This window comes from Lytechinus pictus, chromosome 1, assembly GCF_037042905.1.
Source record: "Lytechinus pictus isolate F3 Inbred chromosome 1, Lp3.0, whole genome shotgun sequence".
Classification (NCBI taxonomy): domain Eukaryota; kingdom Metazoa; phylum Echinodermata; class Echinoidea; order Temnopleuroida; family Toxopneustidae; genus Lytechinus; species Lytechinus pictus.
Genome location: NC_087245.1, coordinates 23,032,501 through 23,057,849, shown reverse-complemented (window position 1 = coordinate 23,057,849; position 25,349 = coordinate 23,032,501). Strand labels below are relative to the sequence as shown.

Sequence of the window (25,349 nt, the reverse complement as noted above, 5' to 3'; positions counted from 1 at the left end):
GTCACTAATTTTAAGCAATCTACATCCAACAATTCTTCTCCTGCTAATTGTGAATGTTGTAATAATTTGGTAGGAGATCTCTTTCTTGTTGGAATAATGGGTGTTTCTCTTTTTTTTTACACATTATCCATGATTCATGCCCAAAACAGCAATCAACATATTATAACTGTTATCTTGTTAAAATTGTATTATACAAATTATATAATGCAGTAGAAATCTATAAATTTTTCTTTCTCTCTTTCTTCCTTTCTTTTTTCCTTTTTTTTTAAAATATATTATAGCGTGTCGCCTGAATTGGATGTCCAACTTACTGATTGCGTAGGTTTTCTTCTTTTCGGCTGTAGCGAATTGAAGAATAACGGGTGTTGAGGCATATCCTGTCAGCTCAACTACGATGTTTCCCTGCAAACTATCCGGTGTTGGTATGAAATCATTCACGTCAAAACCATCTAGAATGTCAATCAGAGATTAGAATAAAAGAATTATATGATAGGTGGGTAGCACAAGCTAAATGCTATAATTGATGAGGATCAGTTGCAGTTGCAACAGAAAATTGTAAAGATGGAAAGTTTCGATGAGAATGCTATAAATTTTATGCAGTCTATTTGGATGATTTCGGGTTTTGGGGTTTGTTTAAAAAAATTGTAAAATGAATTCGTGGTATTGGGGCTGTATCAGATATTTTCTAGATTCTGCTGTTTCGACTCCATCAAAACAGTCAGCTCTGACATCTCTATATTGCGATACAAACTTTCCTGGGGAATGGGCAATTCAATTTCATCCCCCTCTCTCCCCCTCTCTCTCTCTCTCTCTCTCTCTCCCTCTCTCCTACACTCTCTCTTTCCTTTGTCAATCAGCGATTTTTCACTGTTCATACATTATTATTATTATTATTATTATTATTTTATTTGGCATTCAAAAAAATAAGAGTACAAACAGATCAGAGACAGTATCAATCAAACTTGTACATGATATAGAAAATAAGACCTGGATGAGAGTTGGAGAGGCTGCCTGGGTATGGAAAAGGCTAACTTAATAGCCATAACCCACAGGTCTTCCTCCCCAAACCTCCCAACCCCATCCAGGTCATAACACCAATGGTGAAAATAAAAAGAAGATATTTAGAATCGGCAAAATACAATGGTCATACATGTAACTTGGTCACTTCAAGCCAACCCCCACAATACTTCCCCCAATCACATCATTATGTATCTACAAGCATTAGAATGATAAGCATCAAACATTAAAGCAATCGTAAGTTTGAAATTATAGATATATAATACTGCATCTACCATAATTTGCAATAGCTTGTTTTCCAACCGGGCAATAGGCAGAATAAATGCACTAAAATAGTCATCATTTCCAAACGTTTGCTTCAATCACCAACCTCAAGCAAAATGTCTGTACCTTTATTCATCCATTCTCGACATACATACATCCGAATGCGAGAACGTGTAATATTTTTGTTTCATGTCTACAGTACTTAATGTATGAATTTATAAGAAAAGTAATAATTATACAGACAATGCTCACATTTAGGAGAGAAGGAATATGATTGCGAAGTGAATGACTTCCGAGACAGATTTCGACATGGCGAGACAGCAAGACAATATTCTGTGTCAGTCGCATCAAATTCGTGAATTTGTGTACCATCGGAGCTCAAAAGACTTGTCCGCCCTGCTCTTGATATCATGTTAAATTCCCTACAAAGACAGACAGAGACATGCTTCAAAACAAATACTTTTAACTGACTCGGCTTTATCTTATTGATTTTCAATACATTTGCAATGAAAAAGTATCCAAAATCACAAATAATGTAGCAAAATAAACGTGAAACTATGAAGGTATAATTTCCTGAGGTTTGTCCCTATTTTCATGAGTAGGCTTATTGGTTTTTTTTTATGCGATATCTATTTCCAATGTTAAAACAATTATGACTTATCTCTGTCACCTGAAGAACAATAAATTAACACCAGGTAACGTCCATCCTGCTAACGGCTAATGCCTTTGTCTTCATCATCGTTTTAATTTTCAGTTCTTTTTAATTCATATAACATTTTTATTGTTGTATCATAACAATATCCTCGTAACCGTATTTGTTACTGTCTTTTTCTTTTTTTCGTATTCCAATCGTGGTACTTACGTGGTTATGTCGGGGGTAATTCTAAACTGATCGATAGTGTCAATTTCGGTTCCATCCGTTGCGCTCATGACAAAATCATTCTCTGTAAGTTCTGGCAAAATATATTGAAAAGAGAAAGATTGTGAAATGAAAAAAAAAATACTTCAAATTTCTCACCATCACATTCTATAATCAAATACTGTTGCATTGAAGGGAAATGTTTCAATAAACAAACATTGAAATACATAGTGAAGGTGTGTATTTATAATAAACACGCCAGGGCAGTATAATCAGATAATGGAAGGTAAAACTGCTCAATTCTATTGAACAAACAATCTACACAGGAGACGAGTTTATTGTTTAATTATTCACACTGTTATATCAACAGAATTATTAAGATATATGGAACCCCAGGCTTAAATACCCATACCCGATCATTCTCGCCTACTTGTCATGCTTGTGGATATTTTCATAATTGATTTATTAATCATTTATTAATTAGCTTACTTTTCGTTTTCGTATAACGGTAGATTAAATATTCATTTTTACCAAAAACGATGATAATGAAAAGCTTGATGTCATATTTTGCCAGATTTTTGGCCGGAATAACTCTTTAGGAAATTTTGTGAAATCGGTAGAACTTTTGAAGTTTTCAGGCTATTCCGAAATTGGCCATTCTCAAATAAACGTGTTATCTTGAAATGGGTTAATGAGCAGTGTCAGAAGAACGATTTAATATCTAACCATTTACAAGTCGTCGCAATTATATCATTAAGTTTGATAATCACACAATTATTTTTGCATCTAAAAAGGGAAAAAATTGTTATGTTATATTCCAACTAAATACAAAAGTCGTCAAGATGCCATACTTTTAGCACGGGAAGGAGAATCAAATCTGTAATTTCCGATGTTGAGCAATAATAATCTTCAGGTGACATTTCTCAACAAACCAATAGACAAGTGGAATAACTATGGCAGTCTCGCCTGACTTTGAAAACAAATATTGAATAATCATTTGGCCCAAATATTCACTGCTGAATGATATGTGCCGTATAAACTATAACAACAGAAACAAACACGCATATGATAATAAAATACTAAGTTGATCGTTGAAATTGGTCATGTGTCCTATAACTAACAAAGGATGTTCAGTGATATTTGAAAATCTTAATTTCAAGTTTCGTGATGTCGATCAATTATATTTTCATAACTGGAAGGGTTACTTACCGTTTTCTCTGGAAGAGCCGAAACCAATGTAGCTTGTCCAGCACAACGGTAGCTTACTGGTTACAGTCGCACTATGGCCCCAGGCATCATCTTCCATGGTATAGCATTCGTAATTGATATTACTAAACCGACCGACCAATTCACCTGTCAAAACAGAAAAGAATCGTATTGAGAACAATAATGAAAAATGTAGTTACACTCATAGTGATGATGATGATAATGATGATGATGATGATGATATTATGAATATTGAAGGCAGTAATATCAATACGATGTGATTCATACGATGGTAATTAATGGCATATAAAAACTGATAAATCATGCGTTCTAAACCTTTTAATAATGTTGCCATGTGATTTTTAAACTGTAAGGTTTTGTCCGTGTCAGTATTTTGTGGGAATAAGAATACTATACAGAGCCTCATGCGACCAGAATTCTGTTTTCAGATTGAGCACTGTAAATTCTTGAAGTTGAACATGTTGAACAGTTGTTTGGGATAATCAATATAAACCATAATGGACGTAGAAATAAGAGCACATTTAAAAAAATGATAACAATGATCACTCGTTGAACTTCACATTTGCAATTCAAGCAACAAGGACTTGTTTGATGGAGGTAGTTATGGAATATAAAATTACACTTATTATGACTATATGTAGCCAGGACTAAGAACTATCGAATAAAATATAATGACAAATGCTTTGATATAAGCCGTCGAGGTCATGCAAACAAGCTCAAATGTGATTGCGGCGATGTCCTACATACCGTCCACCTCGTAGAAGTACCTCCAGAAATAGCAGGTGTATTGGTTTGTTTGTGAGCTATCGCCTGCTTTGAACTGTGCGTAGCGGATATTGGCCAGTTCACTGATACTCTCGGAAGTAATGAATGCTTTGGATTCAAACTGGTATCCTGCTCGGAAGATTTCATTGAAAGACATCCAGATGTATGTATATTGGTCGTTGTCTGGCTCCAGGCCCCTGTCTGCGGAAATATCTTGTCCATTTTGGCTGAAGACAGTTCTAGCGTTGTTCTCTACACCAAAAGCTGCATGAAATACACAAATAAGTAAGTGAAGTATTTTATTTACAAGAGGCCGATTTCAATAATTATATCAGTGTTCCGAAAAAGATGGTTCATAATCAATCGCTTAATTTCTTTGGCCAATCAAGATCATTTCTACATACATATTCCGTTTAAAACTCTGACCAGGAACCAATCACAATCGTTTTCTTTTTAATTTCCAATCGACTATATAGTTAGTAAACATAATCTGCACAGCACAAATTGTCATTAAAAAGACTTAATCCAAATCATAAAGCACTGTAACTTATAGGCCAAGAGCATTAAGGTTTAACATAGAAATTTTTGGTAACAAAACAGGATAGGTCCGGGAATACGTCTAAAAGTCCACATAAATCCTTCTTGAGGGTTTTCCGTATCTAAGATGGCGTCCAAAATGACCGCCATTTACAGAAAATGGACATAACTCACTCATTATCCACCCTAGACAACCAATTTCGGTGCATATTTCCTGGTTCAAAGAGGTAGAAAAATATAATTGTATAGGTAAGAGTGAACAAAAGCAGACCAGGGTACCTAAAAATCCAAGATGGCGTCCAAAAATGGCTGCCAAAACCTGAAAATCGACAATTCATCTACAATGTATAATTGTCTTTGATTTTGTTTCTATTCAGGGGTTTAAGGGTCAAGTAGTACATTGGGAAGAGTTACAAGGACATTCAGTGGTCAAGCATGTCCAAAAATCAAAGATGGATTCCAAATATGGAAGCCATCTTCAATTTTTGGACATACTGGACCACTAGCTGTTCTTGTAACTTGTCCCAATGTATTTTTGGGGTCTTTAAACCATGGTTTAAACACCAAATTCATATCTCCCATGCAGGCAGATAGTAAATGAACTAGGTCAATTTCCCATTAACAGCAGTCAATGTAGACTCCATTTTTGGAAGCCATTTCGGATTTTTAGACATACTGGACCCCCAAGTGTCTAACTTGTCCTGGTGTAATATTTGACCCTTCAAACCACGATTTAGACACCAAAATCACACATCCCAGGCAGATATCAAATGAGCTATGTCCATTTGTAGGTAATGTCCTTGTAACTTGTCCCCATGTCATTAAAACCATTGACTAAAACAAAAGTAATGGATAAATTGTGGATTTTTAGGCTTTGGCAGTAAATTTTGGACGCGATCTTGGATTTTCAGGTTTCCTGGTCTACCTATATTCACTCTAACCTGTATCAATTATCAATAGATCTTTTTGTCCCTTTAAATCATGAAATATGCTCCGAAACTGGATGTCTAGTGTGGATAGTGAGTTACATGTACGTCCATTTTTTGTGAATGGCAGCCATTTTGGACGCCTTATTGGATTACGAAAAACCCTCAAGGAGGATATATGAAGACTTTTAGTATGTTATTCTAGAAATATCCCTGGACCTATCCTGAAAAAAATCAGCTTGTTACCTGAAATTTCTTTTCTTAAGCCTATTTTGGCCTGATGCTTTTGGCCTATTAGTCCAAAAATAGATATTGCTTATTTGCTTTGTCCTAAAATATGCTTTCCTCGTTTGTTCTTGCTGACAATTCTTGTAACTTATTTTTATATTACTAATTAAGACGTGTCAAAAGAATTGAAAAGGCTCAATTATATTAGTTACAATATACTTCCGATTTTGCCAAAAAGTATATTGCCCGTGATATTGCGATTAATTGACCGATTCCTTATGAAAAAATACACCAATTCTCGTTAATCAGATCGACCTCTTACTTATCATTTATTTTCTTTTTCCAGACATAATGGACGCCCTTCGAAAACGAATATGATGTAAAATAATAGCTGTATGCAAAGCTTGTTTCATGATATTAGATCCTAGTTCCATGTTGTAAGAAATGTATCTTTCATTCCCAATTGCGAGATTTTATTTAATTCTATTTTTTGCCGGGGACCAAGTCCTTTTATCTATATATAGACGATTTGATGATGATTTACCCGTGAATAATAATAGATCACATATGTTTTATCTGTTTTAGATATATTTTATTCCACAATGAACATGATGAATTCGAGTTCGAAAGTGAAAAGTCTTAATATTTACCCGAGCCTAAAAACGGTTCTAATTCTAATTTTGTAATGTGAAACCAGTTGTTCAAACATTATGGTACTAAAAATGAAAAAAAAAAGGAATGTGTCATATTCAACCAGATCTTTGCTTTTCAAGAGGAGATTTAAACTTACAGATTCTAGCAACTAAAACTTTGTGACTGTCCAGGAACTCGACGACAAAGTCACTTTCTAAGGAAGTAGCTAGAAGAAGCCTCCTGTCTCCGTCAGCGAATGGTCCTACTTGAATATATCTATCATTTCCGATTGTTTGGGTGTATCCTTGAGCAAGAGAAGATCCTGTGAGGGAAACGTAAGTGGGATGACGTAATAATAGAGGCAAATATGGTAAAGGAAATAAACTAACACATTTACCTACTGCACGAGTTAACTTTAGAAACATTATTTTCCACAAATTCTCAGAGCCAAGGGCGCCAGATCTCGAGGGGTATATTGTATACAGGGTTAGCCGAGCAATATTCAGATATTTCCTTACCAGATCTGATGAAAAAAACATAGCAACGCCAGTAGATTGTGTATCCAGCAACACTGTCGAAACCGAGATAAAGTGCCGACTGCTCGTACTTGGTGGATGTTTCTGTATAGCTCAGGAGTCTGTCCAGATATATATTACGAAAAGAGTGAAATCCAATCAAGGCTTACAAATATATGGCCTTTGATCACAAAAGCCCAGCGATTGGTGGTAGGGCTTTTTTTTCCCGCTTGATTAATTGATCAATTTGTTTGTGTACAGTCCAGTGTTCAGGTCTTTGAATTCTATTTCAGAACACTATTTGTAGGGGAGCGTGCTACATACTTTTGACAAACCATATTATTCTTTTGTATTGTACATTGTTGTGTCGTGGTGTAGTGTTTCAGCCACTTGACGTTTAAACTAAGGGTCGAGGGTTTGAACCCCCTGGCACTAATGTCCTTTGGCAATGCACTTATCCACGTTTGTCACTCTCCACCCAAGTGTTAAATTAGTACCCGATAGGATGTGAACGTCAATGATTACATTGGCATGTGTGCACCGATAAAAAAAAAACGATTATTTGGACAGGACACTCCCCAAGGAGTTGAGATGGGGCAGTGATGGATCCTATGACCGGGGTATTAAAATTACATTGTAAAGCACTTAGAAACGGAAAGTATGAAGCGATATATAAATGTAACTGTTATCATTATTATTATAATGATTATTATTTCTATTATTATTAATAAAACATTATTGTTATTATCATTATTATTATCAACCCATGATTTGCATATTTACCTGTTTTATGTATTTTTTTATACATGACAAAGCTATAACAGAATCAATTCGGAGTTCAAAATTCTTTCTTTTTTTCGTCTTCTTTTTGTCCTTGTTTTGGTTTTGTGGCCTGAAATCTATTTATTGTATTTGTGGATTTAGAATAATTTTGTTCATCTGAGGAATTTCCACTGTTATTTATACCATACATTTCAGGGAGGGTTTAGTCCTATGAAGGCAAAACAGTAACCCCAAAAATATGATTTGTGGAGGTGCCGTGGCCGAGTGGTCTAAGTCGCCTGGTTATACATAAACAGTCCGGGGTTCGATCCCTGGCCGCGGCACCTATGCCCGTGAGCAAGGCATGAAACCTACAATGCTCTTTAATCCTGCTTTCAAATAAATGGAAATGCTATATGCATTATTGCTAACTCGGTTTGCACTTGTTTAAATGTAATATGTTTTGTTTTTCCTATATGAGACTATGAAGTTCACTGAATTGAGATTCTGGCCTCAAGTGATTATTTTAAAGAGCTTGAATCTATTTACGTCCTTTGAATTCTAAATAGATTTCATAATTGTAGTCCAAAGAAGGATAATGAAATTTACTGCGAGGGATTTAACCCCTTGTTGAATATAAATGCCTGTTGTGGTAACGATAAAAAGGTAGATTGTTCATGAGTATTATTAGTATACCACATGATCTGATTGCCGAGAAATGAGCAAAATAATCATGACATTCCAGCCAGGTGTCAGTTCCCTTTCCAAGTAATAAGGAATAATACACTGTCCCTATTTGCTTAACTTTTTGGCGATCGTTAGTGGGCACGTTTTCAGCTTGGATTTCATATTTCACAAAGTTGGGTTTATGTTTAATGTAACGGACCTCAATCTATGATGACACGGAGACAACTATAAATCTTTCACATGATATTCGTATAATTTCATCCCAAATGTTTTTCTTTCTGTTCGTTTCTTCGTCTTTTCCTTTTTATATTTTCCTTTTTATTATTATTATTTTACTTCTTCTTTTCATCCTACACCAGTATTTTGTGAATGATGTTCACATCAGATTGAGATAAGGGGATCTCCCAATTTCACCATGTTCACATCACATTAAGATACGGAGAGCTCCCCATTTCACCATGTTCTGATCAGATTAAGACACGGAGAGCTCCCCATTCCACCATGTTCACATCAGGTTAAAATAAAGGTGAGTTCCCCATTTCACAATGTTACACTAGGTTAAGATAAAAGTGAATTCATAATTTTACCATGTTCACATCAAATAAGAATGAAGTTAAATTCCTTTATTTTATCATGGTCACATTACATTAAGATAAGGAGAGCTCCCTCCCCATTTCACCATGTTCACATCAGGTTAAGATAAATGTGAATTTCCCATTTTACCATGTTCTCATCAGGTTAATATAAGTAACCCCCCCCCCATTTCACCATGTTCATATCAGATTAAGATAAGAATTCCCCATTTCACCATGTTCACATCAGATTAAGATAAGGGGAACTCCCAATTTCACCATGTTCACATCAGCTTAAGATAAGGGGAACTCCCCATTTCACCATGTTCACATCAGGTTAAGATAAGGGAATTCCCCAATTTCACCATGTTCACATCAGCTTAAGATAAGGGGAACTCCCCATTTCACCACGTTCACATCAGGTTAAGATAAGGGGAACTCCCAATTTCACCATGTTCACATCAGCTTAAGATAAGGGGAACTCCCCAATTTCACCATGTTCACATCAGGTTAAGATAAGGGGAATTCCCCCATTTCACCATGTTCACATCAGGTTAATATAAGTAATCCCCCCCCCCCCCCATTTCACCATGTTCATATCAGATTATGATAAGAATTCCCCATTTCACCATGTTCACATCAGATAGATAAGGGGAACTCCCAATTTCACCATGTTCACATCAGCTTAAGATAAGGGGAACTCCCCATTTCACCATGTTCACATCAGGTTAAGGTAAGGGGAATTCCCCCATTTCACCATGTTCACATCAGGTTAAGATAATGAGAATTCCCCATTCACCATGTTTACATCAGATTAGGATAGAGTTAAATTCTTCATTTTACCTTATTCAAATCAGGTGAAGGTGAATGTGATTTTCCACTAGCTTAACCTTTCAAAATATTGTTTCGATCTAACGCTCCCCTTCCAAGTTTTCATATGTTCCCTAAAAAGGATATCATATCTCTTGATTATTTTCTCATTCTTTCTTTCCCTCGATATTCATGTTAGATATCACAGTATTCTCTGCTTTCACGTAGAGGCAATTCTGCTATTTACTAACAGATTGTTGGAGCATCGTTATCATTACTAACCTTGGTGCAATAGCAGAGTGGAAGAATCTCTGTTCAAGGAGGATGGTCAAATACTTGTCAGTATTTCGGGAGATGGTGAGAGAAAATCGGGAATATTTATTTCCACTGAGCAGGTCGTCTGGAATGTTTGGTGTTGAGGTCGAGATAGGTTCGGTCCCAGAGCCACGATAAAGGCTTACGGTATTGCCTCCGTCTCCAATTACTTGAGTATGATAACGAAAGAATTGAATCGCATTTGCAAGATAAAAATGAAGAGAAGCTTACTTTAAACTTTTGAAGAAAAAGACTTAATCTATATCTGAAGATATGTTTGAAGGCAACTACATGAACTATAGTCTGCTTTTGTAAAATTCAAACTACCACCCCGTATCCACGGGGCGCGGGGGCTGAGAAATAGGATATTTCTAGATAGGTGGCGCCATATAAATACCTATTATTATTATGCCTGGAATGGAAAACTTTTAAAAAGGTATTTTTGAATACTCTTTCATCATTTCTGCCACCTAGAGTAAAGATTGATTGCAGTAGTCATTAAAAATCATCGTTGTAATAAACCTACCTATAGCTTAGACAAATACGTAGTTTTAGTTTCAGATATTCAATCAATCGCGATAGTATACCTTTTAAAAGTCAGCATTTATCATCGTATCATGTGGTGGTACGTGAATTAAAGGTGGCTTACCAAGCCTGTAGACCGCTGAAGATGCATCTTGTCCGGAAGAGAGGTATATAATCGCACCCTCCGTAGCCTGAACAAGGAAATCATATCGACTGGGCTGTGATAGTTTGAATGCCAACTCAGCATGGAAGTAGGGATTGCCGTTACCTCTGGTTTCGAAGTTCAATGCTTGGTGTTCCCCTGCAATAACGTACAACATTGCATAAATCAATTTTTTATTTATTAGTTTGCACTGGGGTAAACAGAAATGGCACCCACTCGTACACACTAAGAAAAATAGGTTCAACCTCGCAACTTTAAAGGTGCAAACTAGATGTCACAATGGGAGCAACTTTGCACCTTTTTTGGAAAGGTGCAACTTTGCTTCTTTCTGAAAGGTGCAAAGTTGCATATATGAGGTGCAGAATTGCACCCCAAATGTTCTTATTTGAACCTTCAAGAGAAGTATAAAGTTGTACCCTTAAAAAAAATGGTGCTCCCAGTGTGACATCTAGTCTGCATCTTCAAAGGTTGGACCTATTAATACGGCCACGGATCCAACTTGCCTCGGTTTTCCTATCAGGATGCCACCGTGTCTGGCCGTCCACTTCATCTTTTTTTTCCAATTCAAATTTTCAGGTGATAACGGAATCCTTCTTCAATTCACATAATCAGAGTTACTGATTTCTAACTCTACCTTCAATACCGCAATAATTAATTGGCACAACCAGGAAAGAAATGGATATCGTGTGTATGGGGTAACACACCTGTAATTACAACGCTTGGTTCCCGTATATAAGGATTTACAAAAAGCTTATTGAAACAGTTATTAAAATGACTATCTTTGCCAAGGTCATTTAATGAACCGATTCCCCAAATAAAACAAAAAAACATGCTTAGACCACTTTTCTTATACAATTAAAAAATAAGTCATGACCAGCGTAACATGTTCATATAATATTCGAATTGCAATTATGCAATTATTTTGTTAATTCGCAGACGCCTCAATACGTACGATATCTAAGTAAATTGTTCCCAGACACTATGGCCCGTATTCTGAAGTCAGGTTTAACTTAGACCATGTTCTAACTCTGTGCTAAAATTATGGAAGCCAAAAGTGTCAATTTTTTTTTAAAGTTGTATGTTTCTTATGTTTACTGTGCTCTTTCCTGATTCATCCATGGTGAAGACAATCATCGTTTATACTTCCTAGACAATTATGACTGATTTGAGAGCCAAATGAGCTGAAATATGATCTCTCTACTGTTAGTAATTTATGTAACAATTGGCTTTCAATACTTAAACCACAACTTTAAACCTGAGTTTAAGTTAAACCCGACTTCAGAATACAGGCCTATATACTCTACACAACATTATTTAGGAGCAATTTGTCAAGTAAAATAGTTTTATTCTCATTACACATATACAGACGCACACTCTTACACATACACAAAGAGGAAAAAGTATTTTTTTCATTGCCGAGCAGGTTCAACTTTGCAAGCATTTTGATTTTTGGATGAAGTATGACAGGAACCTAGTCTATACGCGAGGTTCAAACTTGCACCCCAACCATCCGCTGGGGGGGGGGGTATTCTGAAAGTCTCATAAGTTTCCTCATAACTTTCCTCATAAGTTACCCATATACTAAATGTTTTTGCATCAGAGATTAGAGTTCGTTATGTTGTTGAAGTTAACTGTTGTGTTGTCCCTTCCTCTCTCATTTTTCTTGTACCTTTGTTGTTTTCTTTTTTTTTTTGGTTAAATTTCTAACTCGTTCTGATTTTTATATCTACCTATTTGAAACTATTTTGTATTCTATTATATGGGAAATCTCCAACAAAATGCTGATTTGAATAAAAAGATTTAAAAATCAGACAAGCATAATAAACCCGAAATTTTATTAAAATTGGATGTTACAAAATTTATGACATTTTATAGATGGGAAAAACGATGACATCTCTTACTCACATTTTTTTTTTTTTGGGGGGGGGTATTTATTCTATGAGAGAATATTCATTTAAATACTAAAGGCGTCTATTCTTATTTTTTCATTGTCGGAAACAGAGTTTGATTCAACCCCTAAACATTGCTGCACCTACCGTGATTTGACAATCTCAATAAACTGTCAAAATAATGTGCAAAAATGAAATGCTGTATGATGCTAATAATAAAAGAAAATATAGAAAAATAATAGTCACATTTCCCCTATGTACACAATTTCTGTTCCTCTTTTCCCTCTCTTCTATTTTTTTTTATTACCAAATATATTCCCTATTCCTTATTTTAGTTCTTTACTTTTTTCTATAAGATCTTCTTTCCCTTTATTCTATTCCCTTTTTATACCTTTCTCCTTAATACTGTTCCTTCCTCCTTATTTTGGTCACAGTAGTAAACCGATTTGATGATATTTATAAGAAATGAAAGCCACAATTAGCAAGAGTTGATGAGACTTAATGGACCTCTTATCACCATTATCTTCCCCATTGGAAAGTCCGCTAATTGAGCGCTATGAGACTTTTCAGAATACCAAAAGTCTCGTAACTACTCAATTAAGTCTTCGCGAGGTCATAACGCGTAGGATGGGGGGTCGGGTGTCCGGACACTTTATAGTTTTGAAGCCTTCTTTTTTGTCTTTGGATTACACTACAAATATGAATTCAATAGTTGTAATCATCTTTAATTTTGTTCTTTATAATATTTCCTGACATTTTGTACTAAAAATTGATAAAACTTCCCTTGTAAATTTTCCAAATGACTTTCTAAAATTTATCGTCCGGACACGCAACAACTGGGTATACTATTGCAAGTGCGCGCAAAGCAACCCTGCCAAATAAGGAAAGGGCCACGCTCAAATACTCACTCTGCACCCTTTCCCACAAAGTGGTACCTTTCTTGCACTTCAATTCCTTAGTGTGTATGTATGCATATCATTATTAAACCTGACCTGAGATTTAAGAAGATTCTGAATGGGAAGAGACCCAAATTCTCTTGACTTGGGTACTAGGAGGTCCTAAAGCTACGCACCACTCCAATGCGCATGCAATTTCAATTGCAAAATGCGCACTCTGTGTGTGGAGCTGTGACTGCAGTATGACGAACGATTCCTATTTAGTTTTTTCTACAGAGGCTGCAATAAATCGCTAAATACGGAGAAAACCAGCAACTGTTTGGAATTTTGGAGTTATATTCACTTTGATTTCATATTTTCCTAGAAGAATATGAACATTATTTAGAAGTTTAGGCACAGGAAATACTTTTTCTTTGCATGATAAATTGAGTGCGTAGCTTTAGGACCCCTTTCTATATCAGGTGGCGAAATCAAGAGGTGTTCTGAAAACACGGCGGGATTTTCGTATTAGTGAGTTTTGTGATATTTTCTTCTTGGTTATGAATCTTTACAATATTTAACACAAATTTATGAAAGATGATTTGTCAGAATATTAAACTTGGCATAGTTTTTATCATTTGTAAACAAAGTGCATAGCTTTAGGTCCTCCCATCAAATAAAAAGAGTGAATCCATCTATCCATATAGAAAATTTGTTTTTCCCAATTAATCGTGAACCCAGCAGCCACTATGCTGCGCCAGATCGACGTTGCTTTATCGCTTGTATTGTTCAACGCTAAACTTGGTAGCAGCAATTCCTATCTTTTATAACGTCTTTTGATCTGGCGCGGCCGGGGTTTGAACTTCCGACCTCCCGGCTGTCAGACGGATGCTCTAACAACTGAGCCAACACGCTGAAAATTCATCAAAATCTGAGAACAAACAAAATTAAGTGTAGCAATATTTTATGCAACAGTTTTTTGCATGCCGTCATGAATATGTATTTATTCAAATTATAATTATTACCTAAAATGAAAAAAAAATGCTGATGATGTGGTGTCCCACTTTTCTTTTTCTATCGTAATATTACATAACATACCTTACTTGATATTTTTCATACATTTGTGTATGATGTGCCCCTTGTAACAAAATAAGTTGCAGCAATGAATATCTTATGCATTAAATCAGTTGTCAATTTGATTTTTTTTTTCATTTTAGGTAATAATTATAATTTGAATGAATACGATTTCATATAATAGGCCTAACATACGAAAGAGTTGGGACACGGCATCAGCTTGCTCATTGCATATTAATGGTGACATGCACAGAACTGTTTTAACGAAAAATTGCTTTCTTGTAGAAGTTAATTTAGCTTTAGGTTAGTGATTTTTTGTGACTGATATATACTACTTTATCCCCCCCCCCCCGTAGGCTGATAACAAAATGTTCGATTTTCAACTGAATAGATATGAAGAGTCTCTTCATAAAATGCCTTAATATTTCAAAAAGATCTGAGACCAATTACCATACTAACTATCAAAATATTATAATACTGGAAAGCTATACTTACTTGGAGTATCATCGTCTATTTCAGGTATTGAAGGATCTAAAAAAAAAACAATTGACAAATTACAACCGAATCTACAATAGCCATGACAACATGAATCAACTGTCCGAATTAATCTCTTATATGTATTTTTTAGCAGATTGAGTTTGATTTTCAAATCTGCCCATGAAAACTAAAAGCACAAAAAAGAGTTGAATGCTTCCTCTAAAATAAGTAAATAACAGAAGTGAAGAGATCCCTAATTGATTTACATGAATGGGAAAGTGATCGTGGTTATGTCATATCAAAAATTCCCCAAGACGTGTTAACACCTATGAAAGTGGTTTGCAAACTCCAAAGTTGGGTTTTCTGAATAATTAAAAAGCACTTTACATGTCTGTGTCCAATTTAGAAAAATAAAATTACCCCCAGGCAACCACATCTAAACATTCGTGTTGTAGAAGTTAATGGGGAAAGGCCAAGGAGTGAATTGTTTATTTTAGAAATGACTGTTGTAAGCATTTCATCTGTATCTGAAAATTAACAAAATGGAACTGGAATTCGATTACATTATTTCAACGCGTCACAAAACATGTCCAGTAATTTAAACACAAAGGAGAATGGTATATGTATATTTATGAAATTGTGCAGTCGGGAATGAATATTTCGTGTACCCATCTATACGATCATGATTTAGATTCCGCGAAGTATATTCCTCATATAGTTCTGTCGTAGGCTTCAAACATGGTTTTAAAGGGAATGGGTTTGCTGTTATTCCAACCAAAATTAAAGCTAAGTGTACACGTTCGACAGAATCATACGTTTTATGGAGAATACAAAATAAGTCATGAAAGAAATACTTCATGACATGACACATAAACCTTGTCAAGCCTCTTTCAATCTTTGCGAGCAGTTTTGTACACACAAAAAAGGAAAGAAAAACGTACATATGACAAAGTGTCTATAACTCACGAGATATCCATTGCAGACTGCCACAGTAATGACGTATTCGGAACACACGAGTGGCACCAACGCATATGAATCTGACTGTGGAGCGTTCAATCGTCAGCCCAGTTTCAATCAGGTTTGTGTAACTCTCGCCCAGCCTGATACGAATAAAGAGTTGATTGCCTTCCACCGAAAACTGCAGCGCAGCATCAGAAGGAACTTCGCTGATGGCGTATGTATATGATATACTTGAGCCATCGGGAGGTGTAACATCTAGGCCCTGTGCGCGGAATCCTATAATGATAGAAATGTTCTCATGTCAATTAAACTGTTGATCAGGTGTTTTTTTATTTGCAGATAAGGAGTAAGAGTGTCATGAACTGTGAATCATTTTACTTGTATGTTACAAACTGCCTATTCACCCTTTTACAATGGACGAGTGCAAGAAAACTGAATGATATTGGAGTAGAAAAGGAGAGGTACATCAAACCATAGTTCGTGATCATTGTACAGTATATTATTGAGTATTCAGAATACTTACAAACTTATAATATTCTCCCACTTTTCATTCACCAACCCCTTGATGTGACTGGCTAAACAATTACCGAGATACACAATGTTTGTATTGGGGATAGAGTTACCCTAAGATTTAACATTGCTATCATGCAATAAATCCCGCTTTATCCATTATTTTCATTCAAAGTTGCCCTGCGACAAAATCAAATGTTTTACACATCTTTTTTGCGAATTTGTTAGGATGTTAATAATTACTACTTACTTACGCTGTAACCCTGTCCTGATGGGTTAGATAGGAGGTAGAATATAAGGCCGTTTATATTCTCTTCATTAGAACATACCAAGTTTAAGTCGAAGTCCGAGCTACTATCGGCCTCGTAGATAGGTATGTTTGCACCGTTCGCATCGATTTCAAGCGAGTAATCTTAAATGGATATTAATAATAATGATATTAATGAATAACGTCAGGGTTATTTTGTGATATGAAGGGGATGATAATGGTATGCCTTGTCGCGACGAAGTAGATAGGTATGTTTGCATCGTTCGCATCGATTTCAAGCGAGTAATCTTAAGTGGATATTAATGATAATGATATTAATGAATAACGTCAGGGTTATTTTGTGATATGAAGGGGATGATAATGGTATGCCTTGTCGCGACGAAGTGTTTTAAAAAAGAAATGACTAAAACTTTAAACATCAAATTTCATATATGGCGAATTGGTGATTAACGACAACACTGGCGATTCAAAAAGCCATAATGCACATGGATTTTTATACCCTTTATGGATGGTAAAAACAGCTAGATATCTGTTCATATAATAATCATTTCTTAGCAAATCTGAAATGAAAATATAAACTTCATTTAATACTAAAGTATCACTATAAACAAACATATAATATATTATGATAAAACAACAGCGTCCGTTCACCAGTAGATGTAAATTCCTATTGGAAAGCACATTCGCATTAAAAGGTGAAAAGGAGTACAGAGAAAAGTGACTAAGAAGAAGGGGAATTTACCTTCTGTGGCAACTCCATTGTCCCTCGACGGCGGCGCGCCCACCACATCTGTATCGCCTACATTATCTTCTCCATTCGTGGAATCCTCTGGTGGCCTGTCATATGTGCTTGTTTGTTCATCAACTGTCTCATCTTCTGATCCCGTATTACTTTTTACTTCCTCTCCCGGTGCTTCTCCAGCTGGTTCTGCACTATTATCCTCAGCACTTTCTAATGACTCATCGACGGGTTCTTCGTTTCCTGCTCCTGTACTTTCCTCATTCTCTGTTGAATCGCTTTCAGTTGAGAGAATTGTATCATTTCTCGAGGGCGGTGCGCCCGCCACATCTGTATCGCCTACACTATCTTCTCCATTCGGGGACTCTTCATCTGTTTCGTTGCTTTCAGTATCCTCTTCCGTTGCTTCTCCAGCTGGTTCTGCACCATTATTCTCAGCACTTTCTAATGACTCATCGACGGGTTCTTCGTTTCCTTCTCCTGTACTTTCCTCATTCTCTGTTGAATCGCTTTCAGTTGAGAGAACTGTATCATTTCTCGAGGGCGGTGCGCCCGCCACATCTGTATCGCCTACACTATCTTCTCCATTCTGGGACTCTTCATCTGTTTCGTTACTTTCAGTATCCTCTTCCTCTCCCGGTGCTTCTCCAGCTGGTTCTGCACTATTATCCTCAGCACTTTCTAATGACTCATCGACGGGTTCTTCGTTTCCTGCTCCTGTACTTTCCTCATTCTCTGTTGAATCGCTTTCAGTTGAGAGAATTGTATCATTTCTCGAGGGCGGTGCGCCCGCCACATCTGTATCGCCTACACTATCTTCTCCATTCGGGGACTCTTCATCTGTTTCGTTGCTTTCAGTATCCTCTTCCGTTGCTTCTCCAGCTGGTTCTGCACCATTATTCTCAGCACTTTCTAATGACTCATCGACGGGTTCTTCGTTTCCTTCTCCTGTACTTTCCTCATTCTCTGTTGAATCGCTTTCAGTTGAGAGAACTGTATCATTTCTCGAGGGCGGTGCGCCCGCCACATCTGTATCGCCTACACTATCTTCTCCATTCTGGGACTCTTCATCTGTTTCGTTACTTTCAGTATCCTCTTCCTCTCCCGGTGCTTCTCCAGCTGGTTCTGCACTATTATCCTCAGCACTTTCTAATGACTCATCGACGGGTTCTTCGTTTTCTGCTCCTGTACTTTCCTCATTCTCTGTTGAATCGCTTTCAGTTGAGAGAATTGTATCATTTCTCGAGGGCGGTGCGCCCGCCACATCTGTATCGCCTACACTATCTTCTCCATTCTGGGAATCTTCATCTGTTTCGTTACTTTCAGTATCCTCTTCCTCTCCCGGTGCTTCTCCAGCTGGTTCTGCACTATTATCCTCAGCACTTTCTAATGACTCATCGACGGTTTCTTCGTTTCCTTCTCCTGTACTTTCCTCATTCTCTGTTGAATCGCTTTCAGTTGAGAGAACTGTATCATTTCTCGAGGGCGGTGCGCCCGCCACATCTGTATCGCCTACACTATCTTCTCCACTCTGGGACTCTTCATCTGTTTCGTTACTTTCAGTATCCTCTTCCTCTCCCGGTGCTTCTCCAGCTGGTTCTGCACCATTATTCTCAGCACTTTCTAATGACTCATCGACGGGTTCTTCGTTTCCTTCTCCTGTACTTTCCTCATTCTCTGTTGAATCGCTTTCAGTTGAGAGAACTGTATCATTTCTCGAGGGCGGTGCGCCCGCCACATCTGTATCGCCTACACTATCTTCTCCATTCTGGGACTCTTCATCTGTTTCGTTACTTTCAGTATCCTCTTCCTCTCCCGGTGCTTCTCCAGCTGGTTCTGCACTATTATCCTCAGCACTTTCTAATGACTCATCGACGGGTTCTTCGTTTTCTGCTCCTGTACTTTCCTCATTCTCTGTTGAATCGCTTTCAGTTGAGAGAATTGTATCATTTCTCGAGGGCGGTGCGCCCGCCACATCTGTATCGCCTACACTATCTTTTCCATTCGGGGACTCTTCATCTGTTTCGTTGCTTTCAGTATCCTCTTCCGTTTCTTCTCCAGCTGGTTCTGCACCATTATTCTCAGCACTTTCTAATGACTCATCGACGGGTTCTTCGTTTCCTTCTCCTGTACTTTCCTCATTCTCTGTTGAATCGCTTTCAGATGAGAGAATTGTATCATTTCTCGAGGGCGGTGCGCCCGCCACATCTGTATCGCCTACACTATCTTCTCCATTCTGGGACTCTTCATCTGTTTCGTTACTTTCAGTATCCTCTTCCTCTCCCGGTGCTTCTCCAGCTGGTTCTGCACTATTATCCTCAGCACTTTCTAATGACTCATCGACGGGTTCTTCGTTTTCTGCTCCTGTACTTTCCTCATTCTCTGTTGAATCGCTTTCAGTTGAGAGAATTGTATCATTTCTCGAGGGCGGTGCGCCCGCCACATCTGTATCGCCTACACTATCTTTTCCATTCGGGGACTGTTCATCTGTTTCGTTGCTTTCAGTATCCTCTTCCGTTTCTTCTCCAGCTGGTTCTGCACCATTATTCTCAGCACTTTCTAATGACTCATCGACGGGTTCTTCGTTTCCTTCTCCTGTACTTTCCTCATTCTCTGTTGAATCGCTTTCAGATGAGAGAATTGTATCATTTCTCGAGGGCGGTGCGCCCGCCACATCTGTATCGCCTACACTATCTTCTCCATTCGGGGACTCTTCATCTGTTTCGTTGCTTTCAGTATCCTCATCCTCTCCCGTTTCTTCTCCAGCTGGTTCTGCACCATTATCCTCATCACTTTCTAATGACTCATCGACGGGTTCTTCGTTTTCTGCTCCTGTACTTTCCTCATTCTCTGTTGAATCGTTTTCAGTTGAGAGAATTGTATCATCTCTCGAGGGCGGCGCGCCCACCACATCTGTATCGCCTACGTTATCTTTGTCATTCGGGGACTCATCCACCTTCTCAGAGTCGGTTAATAGATTCGACAATTCGGTCAATTTTTCTAAGAACAAACAAACAAAAAATTGTTTACGTCCCTTAATATAAATACAATATCATGATCATTAAAAGGGCCACTTTTAAAAGATACATCGATCATGTTTATCGTCACACTACTCTTATCATCCGCGGCCCCTGAACCTATTTTCAAGGGACCGGCTTTGATAACGGGTTGTTACCCTAGTTCATGGCGTGCAAATCATTTTGTGGAGGACAAAAAAAATCACCTTGTCTAAATAAAAATATAGGCAATTATTTATATAATATTGACTGGCCTTGAGGGGAACATCAAATATATCGTCCGCAACAGAATCATATTGGCCCGAGTCTTTAGACGAGGGCAATATGGTTCTTTTAAGGGCGACATATTTGATGTGTCCCGAAAGAAGAGCCAGTCAATATTATTATTACCTAAGGCTGTATAATGTGTAATTCAAGCTACTATTTGGAACAATTTATGTGCCTGTTTGCTCATCACTCTTTCTGATTTCAGATTATTCACGACCTTAGCGAAGGGACCCTTAGCAAGCAATTGTGACGAAATTGTTACATTGCAGTCGCGCAGGGCGCGCACATACACTCAACGCGTAGAAATCTTGCGCTTGGGTTACGTTTGTGTATGCACTGGCCGCGCCGCGCATTATCTACAATGCGTTTGTTCATAAATTGGTTCCAACCAGATTTCTCAAATATTGAAACTAGCGTTCAAAATCGGCTCCTGCGCAAGCGCACTAGAAATATGGCAAATATTGCCCTCTGTTTTGTACAGGATTCCTATGGGCAAAGCCCGGGGAGGGCAACATGGCAAATGTTTACCTCGTTGGTCTCGGATCGAAAGTAGCGAGCAAAATATGACATTTATTCATCTGCTAAAATGCCTTGTATAGGTAATAATATATAATATTGACTGGCCTTGAGGGGGACATCAAATATGTCGTCCGCAACAGAATCATATTGGCCCGATTCGTTAGACAAGGGCAATATGGTTCTTTTAAGGGCGACATATTTGATGTTTCCCGTAAGAAGAGCCAGTCAATATTATTATTATTACCCAAGGCTGTACAATGTGTAATTCAAGCTACTGTTTGGAACAATTTATATGCCTGTTTGCTTATCACTACTTCCGATTTCAGGTTATTCACGACCTACGGCTCCTACTGCGCAAGCGCACTAGCAGGTATGGCCAATATTGCCCTCTATTTTGTACAGGATTTCTATGGGCGAAGACCGGGGAGGGCAACATGGCAAATGTTTAAATCGTTGGTCTCGGATTGAAAGTAGCAAGCGAAATATGACTTGTATTTATCTCCTAAAATGCCTTGTATAGGTAATAATCATCCATAGAGTGTTCTAGCGATGCATTAAAAACGCGTATTTCGGTCAGCATCAATTGCCCGTGCAGTATCAGAGCATATCCCTAAAAGGGACCGAAATCCGACGAATACTATCCCATAGGCTCCTGTACAAAATTTGCTATTGAATATGAGAGCATATTCAACAGTTTAATGCGCATGCGCGAATGCGTGAAATATACAACGCGTACAACAATGAAAGTAATGCGATGCGCATCATAGAGCACAATTACGCTTGATGACGTCATAATGAGCTACATGCAAGTCGCATATCGACGGACAAAACTGATCCTAAATGGAGTGATGATTGCATAGTATGATAAGTGATCTGACATATATTGGATGGCTTTATTTCATGAAATACCAGAAATATTCCACTCGTTAGGGCCAATATTCCACTCATCTGCGATTCGTGGAATATTTCCCGAACATTCTGAGCCATCCAATAGAATATAATTATTAACCACTTTTCATTTTGACAGACTGTTTTTGTTTTTAATATTGTTTAGTTTGTATGCAGATAAGGGGTCTAATTGGTACTTACGAGCAGTGATCCTAATGTTACACTGCTCTCCATGGTGGATGAAGATACGTAAACTCTTCAGAAGTTGGAGGTCAAGCTCATCACCAGTGATCTCAATGCTCCTGCTTTGTTGGATATGCTCGATTCTGAAAGACTGTACTCCATCCGTCTTTGTCTGGAGTGTGACAGTTCCCGATTTGCCGGATTCGGTTCTACTCGGCCCTGATGATGTGCCACATTCATGCTTCGAACGCGTGATTTGTAGTTCCGGCAAAATATCTGGCGCAAAAGAAAAAGAAGAGCGGTTAAATGTAATTTCAAAGCAAACTTAAAAATCATTTATTACAAAAATGATCAGGAGCACTGTATTGTATACGACCACACCATTAACTTATTTAGAAAAAAAAATTGTTTTTATTGTTGAAAACATCGCCCCCAAAATAGTTTGGTTTACGTTTAAAAGGATCGCGCCGTTAGCATTTATGAATTAATATGAAATTAATTTCGATGAGCTGATAAAATAATTTAGAAAAGAGACTTGCATTCCATGTAATATTAGTTCCACTGTTGTCTACTTAAATGTAAGAGAGGGAGGTAGGTCAAAAATATGTTTTGGGCTGAATCAATAGAGAAAAATCAGACAAGCATGATGCTGAAAATTTCATCAAAATCCGATGTAAAATAAGAAAGTTATGACATTTTAAAGTTTCGCTTATTTTTGACAAAAAAGTTACATGCATAATTTAGTCACATGCAAATGAGAAAATCGATGATGTCCCTCACTCACTACTTCTTTTGTTTTTTATTGCTAGAATTATACAATATTTCAAGTTTGACAGATTTGACAGTAAGGATCGACTTGACTGAACAATAAAATGTTAATGGTAATTCCACATGTTCAGAAAGAAATAAAACTTTGTTTCACAGGATAATGAGGAGAAATTAAGATTATTTCACCTTTCATATAATAAAATACAAAATAAATAGTGAGTGAATAAAGTTATCAGTTTCCTCATTTGCATACCAACCGGGATGTGCATAAAACTATTTTGTGAAATTATGCGAAACTTAAAAATGTAATAACTTTCTTATTTTACATCGGATTTTAATGAAATTATTAGTGTCATGCTTGTTGGATTTTTCTCTTTTCAAATTCGAACCAACATTTTGTTGGGGTGAACTTGTCCTTTAACCGCATTTCTGAAAAAAATATAAATATAATGACTTTGAAAACGCTGCTCCACATCTCATCCAATTCAATTCATTTGTTTTCTCTTTCAATCTTTACATGTACAATGATATAGTTCAATATACATATTTACAAAATATAAAATTTAAATCATTTTTTGTAATACAATAATACCATGATACCAAAAGGGAAGGAGACCTACTAAAAATCAGAGCTTGTAGGGTGAAGGCCCCCTTTTATAAGTAAATATTAAGAATAAAAAATAAGATAAAATAAAGAAATAAACAATATATATATATATATATATAATGGATAACAAATAAAAAATTACCTGCTTTGTAGCAGTTAGCAGCCTCATCCGCTTCTTCTAATGATGAAATTTCACCGTTGCACAAGAGTAGGACCAAATTTGGTTTTGTCTTACAGCTGTATTCCATGTCCAATGTAAACGGTGATGAAGGAAGGTCGTCCTCCTCGAATACATTTGCGCCTGCCATGTCACCAATAGAGATCAAGTGGGAAACCAATGTGCCTGTAGTGGAATGAGATTCACCAAATTGTTTGCTAATTCTCAAATGGTTTTGAATTTTAAAACACTCAAAGACAATTTCCAATCAACAAAGGACCACACCAAAAGCTGATGAGACTTTTCATATCATGATGGGGTTGGAAGACCTATATCCGTTTGTCCTCAAAATGCCTAATTTTAATGCAGTCAAAAACTTAAAATTCAGTTAGGTTTCTTTCAAGGTTCATATGGCCACGAAAGTCAAAGGTCATTTTAAATTTTAAGGTGGCCATTCTAACGCCTAATGAATAAGAAGGTAGAAAAATAATACCGTAGAACTCCCAAACTCTTAGTTATTCATGGATATAAGGCTCCAAGCCCGAACAATTTTCTTAGGGTTTTCAAGTGACTCAAAACATGGTGTATTAATTTATTGTATACTTACGTTCTCTGCATGGACACGTGCATTCTGGTAAATCAAAAGGGTTAAAACAGAGAGGGAATGATTGTTATTACTGACAGAAATAATTCGCATATACAATACTAGTAGGCGCTCTTCTACATGTTCTATCATCCCCTATGCCAACAAGTAAAAACTGGTCTAAACAGAATTCAAGCATGTACTTTCACTTTTATTCTCCCTATCTAAAGACTGATTATTCGATTTTCGCCTTGGAAGTCGTTTTTTATGAATACCATAATAGTGACCCTAATCCCCCTCCCGAAACTTTGAAACTCATAGTTATTTCTGAAAAAAAATGCTAAATTCAACAAAAGTTTGCTCGAAATGCTTAGATTCGCTTTAGAAAAATGCAAAAGCGCCCCCATGACAGGCTTGGTTGCTCAATATTCTTTTTTAAAAAATAAAGTGATTTCCTTTATGCGGGGGATATATCATTATAGATCCATGCCTCAACTCGTCTATCAGAAAAATATACACTCTAAAGAATAATTACTCAATATTGAGTAAAAATTGTACCCTTTACCTACGTAAAAAGGGAACATGGTTGCCATTGGATTAAAACTTTACTCAGGACAGGTTGTGTCAAATATTTACCAATAAATGTGCAGTATTTTACTCGACCAATTGTGCAGAAGATTTGACACAATGGGGAAAATAAAAGAAAATGTATTTATGTTGGGTAAAAAGGGAACATGGTTGTTGTTGGGTAAAACAGATTGTG

The 25,349-nt window shown here is 37.0% G+C and overlaps 1 protein-coding gene across 3 annotated transcripts in view; it reads right to left on the bottom strand.

Annotated features, from left to right (window-relative positions):
- LOC129269831 (uncharacterized) overlaps positions 1-25,349 on the bottom strand; it is a 54,311-nt gene that overhangs the window by 22,328 nt on the left and 6,634 nt on the right. For all 3 annotated transcript variants that reach the window (XM_064098387.1, XM_064098394.1, XM_064098393.1), the window contains exons 3-18: positions 24,611-24,634; positions 23,989-24,189; positions 22,490-22,747; positions 17,601-20,597; positions 16,841-17,002; positions 16,087-16,356; positions 15,139-15,174; positions 10,767-10,943; positions 10,085-10,286; positions 6,975-7,093; positions 6,614-6,778; positions 4,115-4,396; positions 3,350-3,493; positions 2,144-2,234; positions 1,534-1,703; positions 312-449 (exon numbers count right to left, since the gene is read on the bottom strand). In XM_064098387.1, coding sequence (XP_063954457.1) covers positions 312-449; positions 1,534-1,703; positions 2,144-2,234; positions 3,350-3,493; positions 4,115-4,396; positions 6,614-6,778; positions 6,975-7,093; positions 10,085-10,286; positions 10,767-10,943; positions 15,139-15,174; positions 16,087-16,356; positions 16,841-17,002; positions 17,601-20,597; positions 22,490-22,747; positions 23,989-24,189; positions 24,611-24,634 — 5,436 coding nt within the window. The remainder of the gene's footprint in view (positions 1-311; positions 450-1,533; positions 1,704-2,143; positions 2,235-3,349; positions 3,494-4,114; positions 4,397-6,613; positions 6,779-6,974; positions 7,094-10,084; positions 10,287-10,766; positions 10,944-15,138; positions 15,175-16,086; positions 16,357-16,840; positions 17,003-17,600; positions 20,598-22,489; positions 22,748-23,988; positions 24,190-24,610; positions 24,635-25,349) is intronic.